Source organism: Lagenorhynchus albirostris, chromosome 12 (assembly GCF_949774975.1).
Source record: "Lagenorhynchus albirostris chromosome 12, mLagAlb1.1, whole genome shotgun sequence".
Classification (NCBI taxonomy): domain Eukaryota; kingdom Metazoa; phylum Chordata; class Mammalia; order Artiodactyla; family Delphinidae; genus Lagenorhynchus; species Lagenorhynchus albirostris.
Genome location: NC_083106.1, coordinates 32715385 through 32731518, shown reverse-complemented (window position 1 = coordinate 32731518; position 16134 = coordinate 32715385). Strand labels below are relative to the sequence as shown.

The following is a 16134-nucleotide window of genomic DNA, read 5'->3' as shown; positions in this document are numbered from 1 at the left end:
TTGGGGCTCTAGGTGGGTAAAAATAGTGCATTGTCAAACCCTCAAACCTGTGTGCCACATGGGAATGGGGTCAGTTTTATTCTCCCTTTCTGTGCTAGAATTCTTCAACAAGTCAAGCAAATGGTATTTCCACAGGAAAGAAAGTATAGCCTTAACTGACAGTGAGCTCACTGGAAAGCAGTATACTGCACAAAAGGAAAATAACTACAAAAGGGAATCAGAAGCCGTAAAATTCAGAATATTTGTACACTAAAAACTAAAAAAAAATAGGATAGTCTTAAAAAATTATATAAACAAAATATGTAATCATACTTTTATAATATAAATAATAGAATAAAATATGTAGAAAATGTACAGTCCTAAAAATATGACTAGAAAATAAAAGAACAAAGAAAGAAAAAATAGGAAAAAACAACACAAAATAGGGCACTATATTAAAAGAATACGCAGGTGTGGAAAAACATTACTGTAGTTTACTTCTAGAAATAAAAATATATGTAGTCATTGAAATTTAAAATTCAGTAAATGGGTTGAACAAGAGATTAGAAACTGCTGGATAGAGAATCAGAAATACAGAATGGAGGAAATGACTTGTAAATTGTCATAGGGAGATAAAGAAATAAAAGTGTGAGATGCTAAGTGGCATGGCTGATAGAATGATAAAAAAACAACATAAAATTTAGCAGGACTGGCCAAAGAAGAGATTAGATGAAATTGGGGAGAAACAATATTCAAGAAATAATGAAGGAGTAAAGAATTATGTAGAATTAAAATTATACATCCTTTGAAGAAGATAAAAAAAAAAAAAGACCACCAGCAGGTCTTATAGTAGAAACCCTGCCCACTAGTCAAGACAAAGAGAAAAATATTAAAACTAGAGACAAATATCAGATTATTGTGTTTCCCACTAATAGTCCAACTTCACTGAAAAAAATTCTCAGAATGTATGTACTTTAGTCAAAGAATTTTGAACCCAGAAGAGTTTCACTGGATTGCAGAATACAAGAATCAGTTTATAAAAAGCAGTAGCATTTCGATACACTAGTGATAACCAATTAGGAAATGTAATAAAAATATTTAGAATAGTAACAAAACTATGTGGTGCTTAGAAATAAATGTGTCAAGTACAGGTATTTTTTAAAAGATTATTGAAGACCATAAAGTAATATTTAAAATGGGGAGATAGCTGCTAATATCAAGTGCTGGTGAAAATCTGGAGAAATGGAAATGCTGTTATTAGGATGAATTAGTACCACTACTTAGGAGGCCAATATGGCATTATCTAGTATCATTAAAGATATTAAAAACCTGTCAGCCAGCAACTCAATATCTAGATGTTTACCCCAAAAGAATCTTATATAACATGTATAAAGAGACATATAAAAGCATGTACAAGATGTTCGACATAGACCTACTTGTTATAATGAAAATTAGGAAAAATCTAAATATCCATAAAGAAGAAAAAATAAATTAGAATATATTCATGTAATCTGGTACAAGAAACAACTCGAGTGAGTGAAATAGGTCTTATGTGTAAAAACACTGATAAATTTCAGGTGAAGTGAAGGAAAAAAATGCCATTATATTATCATTTATGTAAAGTTGTAAAACATAAAACATTCTGTGAGCACACAAATATAAATTTTAAAAATTTAAATACACTGATATTATGTGTACTAATTTCAGAATAATAGTTAACTCTAGAGAAAGAGGGAAAGGAATAGGATAGAAGCGCAGTGAGGGAAGTGAGATTCAAATGCGCTTAAGTTTTATTTCTTTAAAAATATAACTGAAGCACACTTGGGAAAACATTCATATTTTTTGCCTCTAGGTTGTGGGTAGTGGATAATTATCATATTATATGTACTTTTCTAATGCTTTAAAATAATTCCAGATTTAAACTTTCTCTAATTGAAGGAAAAAAAGGATTTCCTGATTTAAAAAGAGGTGAACAAAATTTCTCACTTAATACACTGTCAAATACTATTACCTCTACACATAAGATTTTCTGTTATATCCTTCTTTAGATAATGATATTACTGAGCACCCCATCCTAATTATATTTCAAAATATGAAAACAATGCAACACAAAAATATTTACTAATTGTTATGCATTATTAAAATTTTGAAAATTCCTCTCTCTTCTGGTAAATTACAAGAGATAAGACAATCTCAGACATATGACAAATCAAGTAAATGTAAATACTATTCTGACTCTTGGTATTTGTTCATTTTAAGTACTACATGCTAAAAATTGGCTCTTTTGGAGTTTGGCATCATATTATGTATCCAAAGTCAGTTGGATTGCAGGCTCTGATAAATAATATAAATAGACATTGATCTAGGTAGGAACATGTGCTTTTATTTTTATCAAAGTCATAATGGAAAGATAAACAGTGAAGTAAAAGACTAGAAATCAAAATCTGTATTTTCATCTTGTTTTGCTTTGGGTTTATTATTGCACTTTACATTAAGTTCTTACTGACGCCCAAAATGATGTGATCTGACCTTGGTTTACCTCGCCAGAATATTCTTGAGCTTCAGCCACTGTCTTCCAGCCTTGCTTAATTTCTTGAGTCATCAACCTCTTTCTAACTCTGGAATTTTACAGATTCCATTCAGACTGCTGGGAAACCCTCACTCTGACCTTTTCCCTTTGCTTACCTAGGCATTTTTCAAGGGTCAGTTCCACTTCTCAGCAAAGCTATCCTTTATCCCCCGGTATAAATCGTTCTTCTGCCATAGTCACTTGTCACCTTTTTCTTTTCCTTTATGATCTTTTCACAATTTGCAATCCATTTAATGTCTTTTGCACCTCTGTGATGACATCAATTCTGTATATTTTCTTCGTTATTAAAAAATAAGAAGATAACACAGTGGCTCATACATAAAAAAGAAGGAAAGGAGAAAACTAAAAGAAGTGTGAAGATTTGACAGTTGCTTAAACTGTCTGATTCATATTTCTTAATCCATAAAATGATACTAAATCTTTCTTGCCCAGCTCTCAGTAGGTGTAATTATAACATTGAAGCCCTGTGCAAATATAAAGTATAATCATAAATACCTGCTGGATTAATTTTTTGATTATTTATATTGTTTTTACAAGTAGAGATGTTTCCGTTATTTTCCCCAATGGGACTTTTATGGTGTGTGCTAATATTTTTATTGGTTTGAGTTTCCCTCCTCTTTTCCGTTTATGTACAGGAATGATTACCTCTTTAACTTGTTCGGCTAGAACCCAGGGCATTTTTACAAGAGGCATTCGATTTATATATTTGATCCAAAATCTAAATTACAGATGTAAAATTTTTAGCATTAAAGGTATATACCAGAATTTGTCTCTTGCAACAGTTACAGTTCAAAAATATTGTTTTTTCTAATATTAAAAGTTAAGGTTGTAAAAAGTGAGAACTAAATTTTCATTTATTTTCTTCTCTCTTTCTAACCCACCAAGTATTTATTATTTAGCCTTGGAACAGTATATTTAAAGAGTAAACACTCAAGAAATAATGCTAATTATCTAATTATCCTTCTTTTGTTAACTTCTTTTAATACTAGGATACATTAGAATGAAGGCCATAACAGGAAAATCTGTAATTGACTACAAACACCCCAATAAACAAGGATGACTGCAAAATTTCTGAAGCACTATCACAAAAAATAACTTAAATATCAGTGGAGATATTCCTGGTAACTTTGTCAATAGAATTCCCAGTTGGCTAACAATCACAGATAAACATGTACTGTTGAAGTTTTTCCTAATTTATAAGAAGGTGGCTTCATAAGAAAGAATACAGGGGAACTATTGTGACTATATTTCTCAAGAGAGAAACTGCTAAGGAAACTATAGCAAAAATAAAACTGATGTCAACCAAACAATATGTCACTTCAAGAAAAAAGAACCTAGTCAGATTTTTCTAATTCAACTTTGTTTTTAGGAAAAAAAAAGTACTAAAGACAAAAAGGACAGTTATTACATATATTTTTTATAGGGTAGGCCACAAAATATCTAATTAGATACTCAGCTAAATATGTTCAGCAGAAATATGTATATAAAGCACATATTTCTCTCTAAGGGGATGAAAATTTGTTCTTGGCAAAAATATCATATCCATTTTATGTATAAGGCAAACATATTCACACAGTACATCAGCACATGCAGTGTATCTGTAGAATTAAAATTTCATGGTGGAGATGATTATGAAAAAAATGACTAAAAAGGCTCCTTAGGGATAAGATAATAAAAACTAGGTTGAGAACCACTGGTCTGAAGTGACACTTTTTATTATCACGATACATAAGAGAATAAAAATATTTATTATGTGGATTAATATTTGACAATGAAAAAATAATTAACTCTCATTAGTTTCTGTTTAATTTTTGTTAATATAACCAACTAGAGTAATGGTTTAGAAATGAAAAAACTAGAATATTTGTTTTTAGGAAAATATGGTCATATAAGGGAATGTTAATCTCTAGAGTGGAAGTCTGAGCATTCTGGAAATTAAGTCTGGAGCATTCTGGAAATTACCTACTTCATAGGTTTAGGTATAAAAATAACCATTAAATTTGTAAATTAGAATCACTATTGAACTCTAAATAAATAAAATATTAAAATAAATATACTGGATTGACAAGAGCTATCCATTTGAAATGCTGAGAGAGAGAATAGATTAGACCCCATTTTGTTTAGATAAACAGTTAAAACAACTTTTAAAATTTGTATTAAATTACATGTTAACAATTCTTTTTAAAGTTGATCCGTACAAAGAAGTGATAGAATAATAGCTAAAGGAAAGAGAAGTCTCATAATGACTAAAATAGTATTTGGGCTAGAAGTCACAGACTCTCACCATCATTATTAGGTATTCAGGATCAATTGTTTTCACATCTGTGCTTTAGCGACTGAGTTGGATGGTGACACATTATAAGGTATTTGCCTTTGAAGATCTTAGTAATATAAGTGGCAAGAAAAGAACAAAAATGATGGTTTTACTGTTTGGATTGATTGATTGATTTAAAAGGTCTACAATAGACATTCTTACATCTGTGAACATTCTAATTAAAGAGAACAGTGCTGCAGTAGCCTATTTTACTCCTATCATACAAACCTTGGGATACATCTTTTTCTTTCAGCCTTGTGGCTTCTCTGTGTTATTCTTCCTTCAGGGGGTTGGAGAACTTTGGTCATAAATCTGGTGTCAGATCCAGAGCACGTACTCAATACTCCTCTTAGGGCAGTAACTCCCTTGTGCCTTATACTTATTTGTCCACATTCTTACTTCTTTTGCTATAATTGTCTTGAGGGCATTTTTTATATTCCCTCTGGCATTTCATATAATGCCTTATATGTAGTAGCTCAGCTATGATTTGATGAATGAATAATTACAGAGAATAAAGAAACAGTGAGAAGTGATATACAGAGCATTTATTAATAATTTGATATTGATAGCAAAGGAAATTAAAATGCTTAACGAACTTACCCATAAAACTTACCCATCAAGCTGAAAATAAATTAGGAATACAATGAGGGGTTGCTTCATGGATGACAGTTGTTGATGATGAGTCATAAAGAAGTTCTGAAAAAGCAATTATGCACCTGGGAACCCATAAAAAGAATTGAGACCCAAGCTTCCAAGATCACATGTATTAGCAAACTACTAGAAAGTGGGGAACCTCTGTCTCTATGAAGGTTCAATAAAAGTCCTGGAACACCATGCTTCTGTGTTTGAATTGTGCCACTCTAAAATTTATGAAATATCAAACTGTAATGTCCTCTAGTAATCACTGTTTTAAAACTAGTATCTTTTTAAAGAAAACTCTGGAGACACAGTCCTTCAATAAGAAATTACTTAGATATATACTCTCTCAAGGGAGATTAGAAAACTAAAAAGGAAGTAGAACTTGATATAACTAATTAATTCTATACACGTCCAGAGAGCAGAGTGCTAGGGAGCTAAAAAGATGTTCTCCCTGATTCTTCATTTTCCTACCAGCTTCAAGAGGCTCTTTAACCAGTCCACAAGGACACACATATAGGTACTATATCCACCATATTTACTATTCAGTGTTGGCTTAATATTCAACTGTAGTAGAGCTAGAGAAAAGTCAGAACCAAGAACTTCTCAACTGAGTGAGTCTAGCTCAATCTGATTAGGAGCTAGAGAAAGTATGAAATAAAGAAAAAGTATGGTATAGACTCAGGACTGAAAAAGTAGAAGTCTAGAAACTTAAAGTGGTGGCTTCCAGCTGGGGTGCTATACAATATTAGATAAGGTCTTTGCAAATTTATGAGTTGATAATTGCTTGTGAAGAGGGTTGAAGTGAATTGAGTATAGGATTAGCTTGAGGACCTGTAGCAGGATCTAAAATATTTTGCCTCAAAGATTTGTCACAATAAACAAAGTAAAACTACCAGTTGGCTAACCTGTTTTTATAGGTGTAGACATCCTATTATCTTTACGGTGATGTGTTGGGGGACCCAAGACAACACTCATTTTCAATGATTCACTAGAAGGATTCAGAACTCTGAAAAGCTGTTATAGTTGTGGTTTATTAAAGTGAAAAGGATACAGATTAAAATCAGCAAAGACAAAAGGTGCAAAGGGAAGAATCAAGAAGAGGCCAAGCACAAACTTCCAGTTATCCTCTCCCAGTAAAATCATACATACGTGTTTCTCCCAGCGACACATAGGAGGTATTACCAACCAGGAGAACTCACCCAAGTCTTGGTGTCCAGGGTTTTTATTGGGGGTCAATTAAGTAGATATGGAGTCCTCATACAACTGGCCTTATTTACTCAGTCTCCAGTAACCCCAGAAGTCAAACTAAGCTTTGAATTATTTCTTATTCCTAATACTTTACTAACATAGGCCTCTATTCTGTCCCCTCCAACAGGTCGAGTTTTTAAACCATGCTCCAAAGTTTAAGTCAAATTCCACTCCTTCATAAATCCTCCTCAAGCCTTCATAGCAGAAACTAGCCCCTCCTCCTCTGTGGTGCCATAATTTAATTTATTTCTGAGATGATCTTTTTTGTGTGTGTGTGCGGTATGCGGGCCTCTCACTGTTGTGGCCTCTGCCGTTGCGGAGCACAGGCTCCGGACACGCAGGCTCAGCGGCCATGGCTCACGGGCCCAGCCGCTCCGCGGCATGTGGGATCTTCCCAGACCAGGGCACGAACCCGTGTCCCCTGCATCAGCAGGTGGACTCTCAACCACTGTGCCACCAGGGAAGCCCTGAGATGACCTTTTCATATTCCACCTTGCATTAAGGTTGATTGTAAATGTATCTTTTTACCCAACTCTAGATGCTGGCTTGTAAAAACAGAGACCTTGACTCACCCATCTTTATAGTCCCTAGAATGTCTACCCTAATGTGATGCTTCGGTTTATTAAATTAAATTGAATATTGCTATTATTTAATCATTACTTTTCAAGGTCATATTGCCAGGCGAAAATGTTGTGACAGAAAATGTAACTGATGTCTAAAACTTTCTAATTGTTGAACTCAGTCTGAATCTCAGAAAAGTGGTATTCCAAGCTTTCAAATTAGAGTAAATGAAAGTAGATTAGACCAACCACGTAAGAACACAGTGTACAGAACAGCTGTACTGTGTCTTCAGGATAAACTAAATTATGATTATAGATATGTTTCATCTTTCCTGCCTGTGTACTCTTCTGAAGATGCTCTCAACTTCAGGGTTTGGGGGATTTATTTGTCACCTTAGGTCTGAAATTAATTTGATTAGTTTTGTTGACATCTACCATCTCAAAAAATCTGAAATTTACCTTAGAAACAAAAACTAGCAAAAATATCATTGCAGTCGTTAAAGCTGTGTACATATTGGGAGGCTAAAGTTTGACACATGAAACGGGCCTAGAGATGCCTCTTTGTTTAGGCTCCCGGCAATGTAGAAATGATTGAGGTGGTAAATAATTCATAGAAATTGAGCCCAAAAGTTACTTTCAAATAAATTATTCTCTTGGATACAAGGAGAACTTTTTTGTTTATTTTTTATAAATATGTCTATTTTTTCCTCTATTGTTCTTCCCTCTTCTGTCTTTCCCCCATGTTCTCAGATTTTATTATCCCATCTTCTGACCAATCTTGCTTTATTCAAAAATGTTTTTATGAAACATCTACTAGGTGAAAAATATGACCACCAAGAGACTTATTTAAACCTAATAAAGTTTTATTAAGCTAGTGCTCAGTGTTGTACCAGGAACACTGCCATTTTCTGGTACTATAGAGGTAAGTAAGACAGGGTTCTACCTGAACGGATTATGGTATGTAGCTGGAGAGAATAATCTTAGAAGATACAGCAGTACATTTTTGTGGTTAGAATAGAGCAATGTGTAAAGGGCAATGGGAACACATTTGAGAGAGAAGTTAGTTCTCTAAGGAAAAGGAAAGCTTCAGAATTGAAGTAATAAGGGAATTCAAGGAAGAGGGAAAATGTGGAGCAATTTCGTGTGTGGGGAATATTGAGAATCTGTTTCCTGGAAAGCAGGGAACTTTCATTGAGAAGACATTAGTCAAGATTAACTATTCTTTAAGTTGAGAGATTACACCCTTCCCAGCTTTTCATCATATAGTCAGCTTTCCCTGGCTTGAATCCCACCTATAAACAAATAATTTTTCAGCGTATTGGGCCTAGGATTAATGAAACCAATTTGGAGAGCAGTCACTGAATGAGAACTATTTTTTCCCATAATGTTACTATATGATTAACTGGCTATACCAACGGGTTAAAGGAAACACTGAAAATTAACCAGGGAAAATTTTCCTCCCTTCCTACTGGATCTCATCAGGGAAATAGTATAACTATCTGCCCCAGTTTCTCTACCTGTCAGATTCTTATGCTTGCTTCAAATATATGTATTTTTCATATGTGGAGTGAAAAGTATTTTACCATCTGTATAATTTCGGTGTTCTATTCTATATCCATGTATTAGCTTAATGTCTTTTATTTTTATCATATATCATGTGTTCCTAAGACGAAGTACTTCAACAGCATAGAACGGTAAATAGTAAACCAAATGTCTAACTTATTGCTGTATTTATCATGACATTTACTCCATACCCTTGACAGAGATGAAGATCAAATTGTAACTTACTGCAGTAGATTAGAATCCAAATTATTTCCCATCAGTGTGGTTAGGACAGCATATAACTTAATAAGAAGCTTTTGAGACGATTTTTAAAAATATCATTATACTTTAAATAAGGCTAAGAGGTAAAATGAAGAATAGAAAGCTTGTATTTTTCATAAACAGAAATAGAGACAATGCTCCATTTTGAAGGGCACCTCTGTTGCTAACCCACCTCTCTATTTATAGGAAAATGTCGAAGGAGGAGACTGTAGTCGCTGCAAATTCGGCTTCTTCAACTTGCAAGAGGATAATCATAGAGGTTGTGATGAGTGTTTCTGTTCAGGGGTTTCAGACAGATGTCAGAGCTCCTACTGGACCTATGGCAATGTAAGCAACAGCCTTTGAATCCTATGTGCTGCTCCACGGGGCTTCTTGCTATTGTTGTTGTTTTCCTTCTATAAGAAATTAATTTTTTCTTGTAGTGAGCTTCTACTTAAACTTATCATGAAGAAGTGATAGAATTTTCTTTCAAATGCTAGTTGTGCCTCTTTGACCAAAGCCTTTAGGATTTTATTTGTACCGATGTGTAGACTGGAACCTCTTAGAATAAGTCAACACTAGCCTTTCCGGTGTCCATGATTATTATGTGAAGCAATAACGGAATTAATGTTGCTTTAGCCTCAAGGGCAGATGATTCAACAGAGAAAACATCAGATTGTGCTATGAAGGATTATGTATTTCACTCACCAGTATTTTTGGGATACCCATTAATAAAAACTCCTTTAATAACTATATACATGGTACATATTACCCACCAGCCTTTAGTCGTGATTTGATGTTGCCAGGGCCCTTTCTTCGTTAAAACGAGACACTGAAGTTGAACAATACCTTCATTCTTAATTGATTTGAAAAAGTTCAAATTATTACCTGTTTAGTAGTTACTGGGATATTCTTCCTCTACCATAAACATAAACATGTTTCCCTTCCCACCTTCACTGCTCATCATACTCCCATTGCCTTTTCAACCCTCCACAGACAGCGATTTGTCTCCTTATACAAGAGGACCTTTGGGAATTTCAAATAGCCTATGTGGCAGCACTTAGGAGTACAGAGTAACAGGAAACAGGCTGGGGAAAGAAAGAGAAACCTGCAGAGTGAATGAGAAACTATACCATATAGGGCTGAGTTTACTGAGAAGTTGAGTTCTTATCCTTGGAGAGTCATTGGAGGATTTTAGCAGGAGACTGTTATGATTAGGGTTGGTTTTTACAAAGATCACTATTTTAATAAAACTGTCTTCCAAACACTACTCTTGCCTTTCAACTTCAGTCAGCTAACTAATCCTTAACACAACTATGAAAATTGTCTCTGCCTGTATTGCTTTTAAAGTCTGAAATATTATGAGTAGTTTCTGATTGTACTCTCATACCTAAATTTGAATTTATACATACTTTATCAAATGCGTAGCTTTTGGAGCAAATTATGTAGAACCAACGATATATGAACATCTAGTTTAACTTCTTTCTTTTGTTTGTAGAGTCGCACCTCACCCTCTAGACTGTTCCATTAATGTACTAAAGTTTTATGTTTAGCAGAGGAACAGAGGTAGAACTCAGCCTTGTTCTTCAGAAACTAGGTCCATTGATATTTGCATTTCAGTAGGTCTTCTGGAAACAACTTTCTCTGAATCTCACTGGGCTGTCTTAGAATGTCTGATGATGATGTTGGAAAGGGAAGAGAAGGAAGTAATATGTATCTTGTAGTGTGGCTATCCCATAAGCTTTTACTTAATCTCTCTTTCTTTGACCAGGGCAGTCCCAGCAATTCCACAGCTTTGGGAGATGCAGAATCAAATGACCTCTACATGAAGAAATTTAAAAAAATATTTCATCCACATATTATCACCATTACCATTCTGCTCCCCATCACCTACAGCACCAAGCAGCTCACACACATCTAGTGGGCACCTGGTAGCCACAAACCCCACTATCCAGTGTTTTGTCCTGACGAGGTTGGATGGTTTTGAATGGTAGCTGTGTGCCCACCCATGGCTGGAGTATAAACATGGAAAAGCAAATCATCATGTATTCCCTAATTCCCCCTTAAAGGCTCCTCCCTTCTCTGGGCCAAGGATCTAGGCTAGGAGTTCCTACAACGCTTCCAACCTCATGGGAAGGAATAGGTACAGTATTGTGAGCTGGTAGATTCAAATGCACTTGAGCCTCAAAGTTTAAATTTAAATATATGAAAAGGAAGGAAATATTAAATGAAAAGCTACCTTTCATATATTTTTTCTTCCTCTGCTTTACAAACACATACATAACACCTTTTGAAATAATTTTTCTATACGAAACAGGAAATTACTAGTGGAGTGAAAAACATGAAAATCAAAGTTCAACTATTTGATAATTTATATAACATTATGTGTAATTTTGAATGAGTTTCTATTTTTAAGAAAGAAGCATTTGTAATCATAATTTTAAAAAAGCACATTGGATCAATAAAAGCAAGTTACTATATCATACCATCGAAACTCTTAGAAACATCAAGCAAAAAAATAATTGGTACCTAAAGTTGAGTACATCTGACAAGTTTAATGATATTCACAACTCTCATTTTTTCTAAACTTTCATAGTTCTTGCGTTTTTAATTTTCATAAAATGAACACTACAGGAATATGAAAGAGAAAAGAAGTGGGTGGGTTTTTTTTTCCTAAGTAACGATGGTTGTGTGTTTTCTTTAAGATACAAGACATGAGTGGCTGGTATCTGACTGACATCTCTGGCCACATTCGAGTGACTCCGCAGCAGGATGACTTAGATCCACATCAGCAGATCAGCATCAGCAGCGTGAAGGCCCGACGAGCCCTGCCCCAGAGCTACTACTGGAGCGCGCCAGCTCTGTACCTGGGAAACAAAGTAAGTCCAGATAGTGCTTGCTTCTTGCTACTTTGCTTTAACTGATCAATAAGAATAATGGGTTTTATTTAGTCTTTCCTTAAAGACAGATAAAATCAAATGTATACTGTATTGAATTGCTGGAAACAGCTGAATCAGATTAAGGTGGACATTTCCGCCCTGCCCCGTGGGCCACAGCATGCCTACTTCACAACTCTACATAGTTGCTGTTCTGTGTCCACAGTTTGAATCTACAAATAAATTAATGAAGCCTCTAGGATATTTTTTTGCAAAACAAATTATAGATATTGGAAGAGACGGTGTTATGTTTACCTGAAATAGCTGTTTTTCTAGAGTTGTCTATGGTGCAATACTTACTGAAGTTTTTCTCATCCGTTTCTATTTCATTTCAAAACTGATATTCAAGAGAGCTACTTTTTCTACCGTGTCTGAATGTTAACTGGAAATGAAATTTATTACACAACTAATTTAATGCTTGCCATGAAGCTTATATAAACACCATATTTCCTGGAGCTCAGGAAGAGAACTACCCTAAGAGAAGTGCCAGACTGAAAGCACATGTTTGTTTCCAAGCCCACTCACACACATATAAAAACACACAGATAAACAAATGTGGCAATCTCAGAAATGCAGGTGCTTCCCCCCCCACCCCAGCCTGTTGTGGATTAACTTTATCTAGATAGGTTCCTTGGCTTTTATCATTTTATTTTATTTTATTTTGCTTAACAATTTGTTGGAAACAAAATTTGATATAGTAATTCTAAGGGGGAATATTTGCTTGGTCTGTGGAACTTAATACCTTTTCAGCTAATAGTTAAGTCAGCTAATCACACCAGAAATTGTGACAGTCTGAGAAAAATTCGTTAGCAAGTTGATGCTATTTAAGCCTAGTTTTCACCTATAAGAATATAGCATTACTTTTGAAGAAATCTTCATTGATTAAATAAATTAAAATATATTAATAGTGGCGTGTGAGTATTGAGATAGAAAACGTTACTAGTTCATATGAATGGGAACTAGTGGTTTTAGCTGACTGAAAACATTTTAATTCGTGGCCTGTTTCTTATTTTTACAAGCTTCTGAATACCATTATGAAAAATGTGTAAATGAATAAAACACATTTTCATTGAATATGTATTTTTAAAGAGACAGTGTATATTGCATAAAATTTTCTATCTGTAATAAAATCCAATTAAACTTTTACTTCAAAGCCCTTTCCAACAAGAAGTCATTCTATCCTATTCTATTTAGGAACTTCCTGAATCCCTGACAGGAATAAAATAGCACATACGACTTGAATGTTTATAGCTTAAAATTGCCAAAAAAATAAATACATACATAAACTGTCTTTTTTCTAACTGCTCTGAGGAGTTTAGAGAAGAGCCATTGGATGAGTTTCAGAGGTCTTACTTTTCTTACAATGGAGAAATTTACTTACAGATAGTTTTTAAATAGAATATTCTTTACCATATTTTCCATCATTTCTTCTTTGGTCATATGCTTTTTCTTTCTGTTGGCTGAAAATCAAACTGACAGAAGGAAAGCAAGCAAAAGCGATATTAAATAGCATCAGAGCAAAGGATTTGGACATCCTGTTCGTAGTTGTTGGTTCCCAAAGATAACTTCCCTTATCCTGGCTGAACTGCTTCTTATATCCACCCACAACGAAGTACTTCATGTCCCCCACAGATCATTTTCACATCAAAAAGCTGTGCTTGTCTGTGCTTCAGTTTCCATTCAGTGAACAAAATAATCATAACAGGGTGTGCAAATTGTTTGAATATGGAAGACATTTTTTAATGTAATGTGAAATCCCTCTGTGGTTTACAGTCAGATATCTCAGTATGAATGAAACAATTCGCCTTAATAACTGAACCATATAAATTTTTGATACTACAATAATACTGCCAACTCTCACAAATTACCACAGTACATCTTAACTGTCATGTCATATCACATAAATTACAGTTATGATGACATGCTTAGCTTGGTTGATTTAATATCTTGCTAAGGAAATGGAAAATTGTAAGGCCTTGTTTGTAAATCCAGTAAAGCCATTTTTCTAAATAGTTGAGGCTAAGTTCTTTACCAGTAATTGCTGTAGGAATCAGAGCCATTGCCAGAATCTGACAGAAATAGTGTATCAAGAAACTAGTACATCTGCCTAAATACAGAATTTTGTTTACATCCATGACCAGGGGGCTGTGGGTACATAATCCCTCCTCTGCCTTTTTATTGTTAATTCCTAAGTCAAAAAATGTATATATTTATGAGATGCTATTAGCTTTTCCTAAATATTTATATAACCAATTTTCAAACATTTTCCAAGTTACTTGGTTATAAGTCCACTTATAACAGAAGGGAGATGTGTTGTACATATTGTTATAATGAAGGTGCCACATGCCAGTCTTCCTTTTTTTTGGTAACCTAACCCCAAATAATAAAGCTATTCTCACTTGGGATACACTTTGCTAACATAGAAACCTGCCTGATCATAATTAAACTCAAGAGCACTAGCCAATTTAGCAAAGGAATACTTTTCATCTTAAGAAACATTTTTATTGACTACAGTTCCTCTATGGACTAATGAGGAGTACCTAAGTGAATATAGTTATGTATGTGGATAGTGGATGAGGCCTAGGAAAAGGTAGCACATTTTTATACTACCCATTTAAAAAATTTCCGTGATCTTGTTGTCAATTGCAAGTTTTTGTGCCCAACACACAGTGAAGCCAAACAAACTAAAACATCAGAGTTTGGAGCTGAGGAAGGTTTATTGCAGGGCCAAGCAAGGAGAATGGGGTGGCTCACGCTCAAAAGACCCAAAATCCTCAAAGTGATTTTAAAGGCAAAGTGATGGAGGGGAGTTGCCTGGTGTGTGATCAGCCTGTGCACAATTCTCTGATTGGTTGATGGCAAGATAACAGGGTAGTGTCACAGGGCTTAACATTATCAATCTTCAGGTTCAGTAGGTCTGGGGGCTACATGCTTATGGTCATTAAGTAGTTAACTTCTTCCATTTGTTGGGGGTTTTAGCATCTGTAAAACAACTCAGGAAATGTGCATCAGATACAGTTATCTAGGTGCTTCAGGGAGGAACTAAAGATTCTGTGACTGTCATACGGCTGATTTATTGTTTAAATTCTTACCAATTCTCCTGGCCCAACTGCTATTTTTGTCACTACGTGTTCACATCCTTTCAGTCATTAATTCTTGAGCCAGGGTTTGTGACTCAGGGGAGGCCTGGGAGCCTACAGCTTTTCTACAAACAAGAGGCCAGCAGAGGACATGGGGGAAGGAGTCTGTCCCGAGAAGGCCCCAGAGGGTCTTGCTGGATTACAATCTCAACTATGAGTTGGTTCCTCAACAGCAATCTTGAAAATGTTTGTTTTCTCATATGTGAGTGAGTATTTAGCACAATTGTCACAATCGAGTGTTAATTCCTTGCCCTCCTCCATTATAGATATTCAAAGAGAATTAAGTCAGGCACCCACAGGGCTCTACTAGGCAGCAGCTTATTTTCAAAATACTTGGCACATGTTAATGCTTAGTTTTAGGGCAGTTGTTTAAGCATGAAACTAGGCAGGAATGGAAAGAGCTAGAGGACAAAGAGTCCTGCTGATTTGCTACAGGCTACAGCTATTGAGAAACAGTTTGGGTATTTCAGAGTTGGAATAATTTACTGCTTTAGTAAACTAAGTGCTTTTGGAACATTGAAAGGTCACTTACTTAAGGTTACCCTAGTGGTCTGAAATAGATAGTGCAGCTTCCAAAAGCAATTCTCTTCCCATCTGTAAAGTTCCCTGAGAATCTGGCTTGGCCTATCTACTGTTCCCGCATTACGATTAAGGTTTGAAAATCTCTCTCTGAGTGTTATTAAATTAATCTTGTGTGATGTGGTCTTTACAAAACAATGCTTATTTTCTACAACATTATACTATCTTTTTCTGTTTCTAGCTTAGAGAAACTTGTAAATTGTTTCATGTAGTTGCCAAGAATACCTATAGTTTAGCTTAAGATGCACATTATGAGTCTGTGGACAAAATAGTGTCTGGTTCTAAAAGTAATCTCTGGTATTTCTTTGCTGTGTTTGCTTGACTTTCAGTTCTACCCCTAAGATCC

General features: G+C 34.9%; 1 protein-coding gene across 1 annotated transcript in view; it reads left to right on the top strand.

The window, feature by feature from the left end:
• Positions 1–16134, top strand: part of LAMA2 (laminin subunit alpha 2) — a 605756-nt gene that overhangs the window by 289307 nt on the left and 300315 nt on the right. Inside the window, exons 11-12 of the mRNA XM_060167667.1 lie at positions 9341–9481; positions 11839–12012. Of these exons, the coding sequence (XP_060023650.1) occupies positions 9341–9481; positions 11839–12012 (315 nt within the window). The remainder of the gene's footprint in view (positions 1–9340; positions 9482–11838; positions 12013–16134) is intronic.